The sequence below is a fragment of the Atheta coriaria genome, unplaced genomic scaffold (genome assembly GCF_025399875.1).
Source record: "Atheta coriaria isolate IRGN ID8LTWV9N9 unplaced genomic scaffold, Caltech_Dcor_3.1 scaffold1091_size2006, whole genome shotgun sequence".
Lineage (NCBI taxonomy): Eukaryota > Metazoa > Arthropoda > Insecta > Coleoptera > Staphylinidae > Dalotia > Dalotia coriaria.
This window is the reverse complement of record NW_027050097.1, coordinates 1-2006: the sequence shown is the minus strand read 5'-3', so window position 1 is coordinate 2006 and position 2006 is coordinate 1. Positions and strand designations below refer to the sequence as shown.

Here is a 2006-nt window from a genome sequence, read left to right as displayed (position 1 = left end):
TGTTTTGTCTGCTGCTTTAATGTGGATTGCAAAGAGTCGATTGGGTTGGAAGAGTCTAAATTCGAAGATCAAAATCTCTTGACAGCGTCTAGCGATCCTGCAATACAGGAATATCTCCAGCAGATGGCGGAACACGATAAAATCGAATGGGATCATCTCGGAGTTGATTATGAAATCGTACAGTTTGATATTCCGGAAGATACGAATGCCACAGCGACAGGACCGTATGTTGTACCACAGTTAGTATTTAACCTCAAAGTTAAACTATATTCTTATAAAACTTTATAATATTTTAGTGGTGATTCTTGTCGTGGCGATGAAAATACACAATGCTGGGCACGTGATTGGTTACCAGTGGATTGTGCGCATTTACGTGTGTTAGGAGTGAATTATTCCACGACATTATCATTGTGGGCTCATATGTGCCCCGAAATTGCGAATAATGTCACATTGGAAGATCGTAGCACTGAATTAATGTCCGAATTAGTTGATGCTGGTGTAGGTAAACGTCCAATTGTTTGGGTGGCGCACTCTATGGGCGGATTATTAGTGAAAAACGTCATTAGTAAAGGTAAAATGATTATAAACCCATAAAATCAATACTAAAACATTAAAAATGATATTTTAGCGTTGAAATCGAAAGATCCAGCGATGCAAAGCTTGGGAAACCAGTCAAAAGCGATTTTTTTCTATAGCACACCGCATACCGGCTCAAAAACCGCCATTTTGAATCAGACTACTTCGTATTTAGTATGGCCATCAATGGATGTACAAGAATTACGTGAAGATTCACCGAATTTGCGTCGAATTCACAATGAATTCCTTGATTATTTACATAGAATACCAATTCGAATCTTCTCTTTTGTCGAAAATAAACCTACGATTGTTTCAGCGCTTAAGTTGAACATAGAAGTCGTTGAAAAACGATCGGGGAATCCTGGAGTAGGTGAATACTACGAAATACCATTGAATCATCTTGGAATTTGCAAGCCTACGAATCGGTAAAGCAAGAAATTTGTTTAAAATGTTGAAATATTAATTTTTTTTGGTGTATTTTTGACAGGCAATCGTTTTTATACCAAAAAGTCCTTCAAGAAATCCGTAAAGAAGTCGCAGAAGAAAAAGAAATATACAACAAGCATTATCTGTAATTATATTCATTGTATATGCAATTTGTTGTTAGTAAAATGAGTAAAAAGATTAATTTAAATTTCATCATGTCTAATCTGTCAAAACAGTGCCATGTAACATTCATGGAGGTTATATGTGTTGTGATGTTTCAAAACAAGTGAAAAACGTCATCAAAAGCCCAGAAAAACACAAAAATTGTACAAAAATGGTAAAAACATTGATAATTCTTAGTAATACACATGTCTAACATTAATTTTCAGGATATCACTGCGTTTTCCGATGAAAATTTCGATACAAAAACATGGATCAATGAAATATTGAAGAATAATGCCGATATGGACAAAAAAGAAGTAAAAAATCATATTAAACCATCAAATTTATCTTGATAATCATATTTTTTGTATTGTTAGAATTATACAATGTCTCTCGTGATGAAACTGCAACTCTATGTCCAACAAGTTAATAATTCGCTAGAAGAAACAAGTCATAACATTCTAGCATCTATGCCAAAGATAATTAGAGATAGTAAGAGTCTACAACAAGAAGCATTGGCTCTCAAGGAGAAAATGGAACAAGTTAGGGAAGAAATCACGAAAATTGAAGAAGATACAGGGAAATCCATTAATTCCATCGAACAATTGGATAAAATGAAAGCGAAACTCATGGATGCCAAACAAGGACTGCATGAGAGTGATAACTGGACTGTTCTTGGCAAGTATTTCATCATTTTACTACCAAAACTTTGTTATTATGAAGATTTTTACTTAAAATATTCAATTTTTGTTAATTTAACCTCTTTGGTGCATTTAGTGTATGTTGGGTTGCCTATATTCAAGGGATAATTCTAATATTACTCTTTATTCTTATTAAAATTA

At 33.8% G+C, this 2006-nt stretch overlaps 2 protein-coding genes across 2 annotated transcripts; both read left to right on the top strand.

The window, feature by feature from the left end:
- The first annotated feature begins 7 nt into the window (after positions 1–7).
- Positions 8–1204, top strand: LOC135803069 (protein SERAC1-like). The gene is made up of 4 exons (XM_065316691.1): positions 8–239; positions 297–571; positions 629–1001; positions 1064–1204. The coding sequence occupies exons 1-4, from the start codon at positions 124–126 to the stop codon at positions 1149–1151; spliced, it is 852 nt and encodes a 283-aa protein (XP_065172763.1). The 5' UTR covers positions 8–123; the 3' UTR covers positions 1152–1204.
- Positions 1205–1225: 21 nt separating this feature from the next.
- LOC135803070 (conserved oligomeric Golgi complex subunit 7-like) lies at positions 1226–1986 on the top strand. Its single transcript, XM_065316693.1, has 3 exons — positions 1226–1339; positions 1392–1481; positions 1542–1986. Exons 1-3 carry the CDS (start codon positions 1265–1267, stop codon positions 1971–1973), a joined length of 597 nt encoding a protein of 198 aa, XP_065172765.1. The 5' UTR covers positions 1226–1264; the 3' UTR covers positions 1974–1986.
- Positions 1987–2006: the final 20 nt, after the last annotated feature.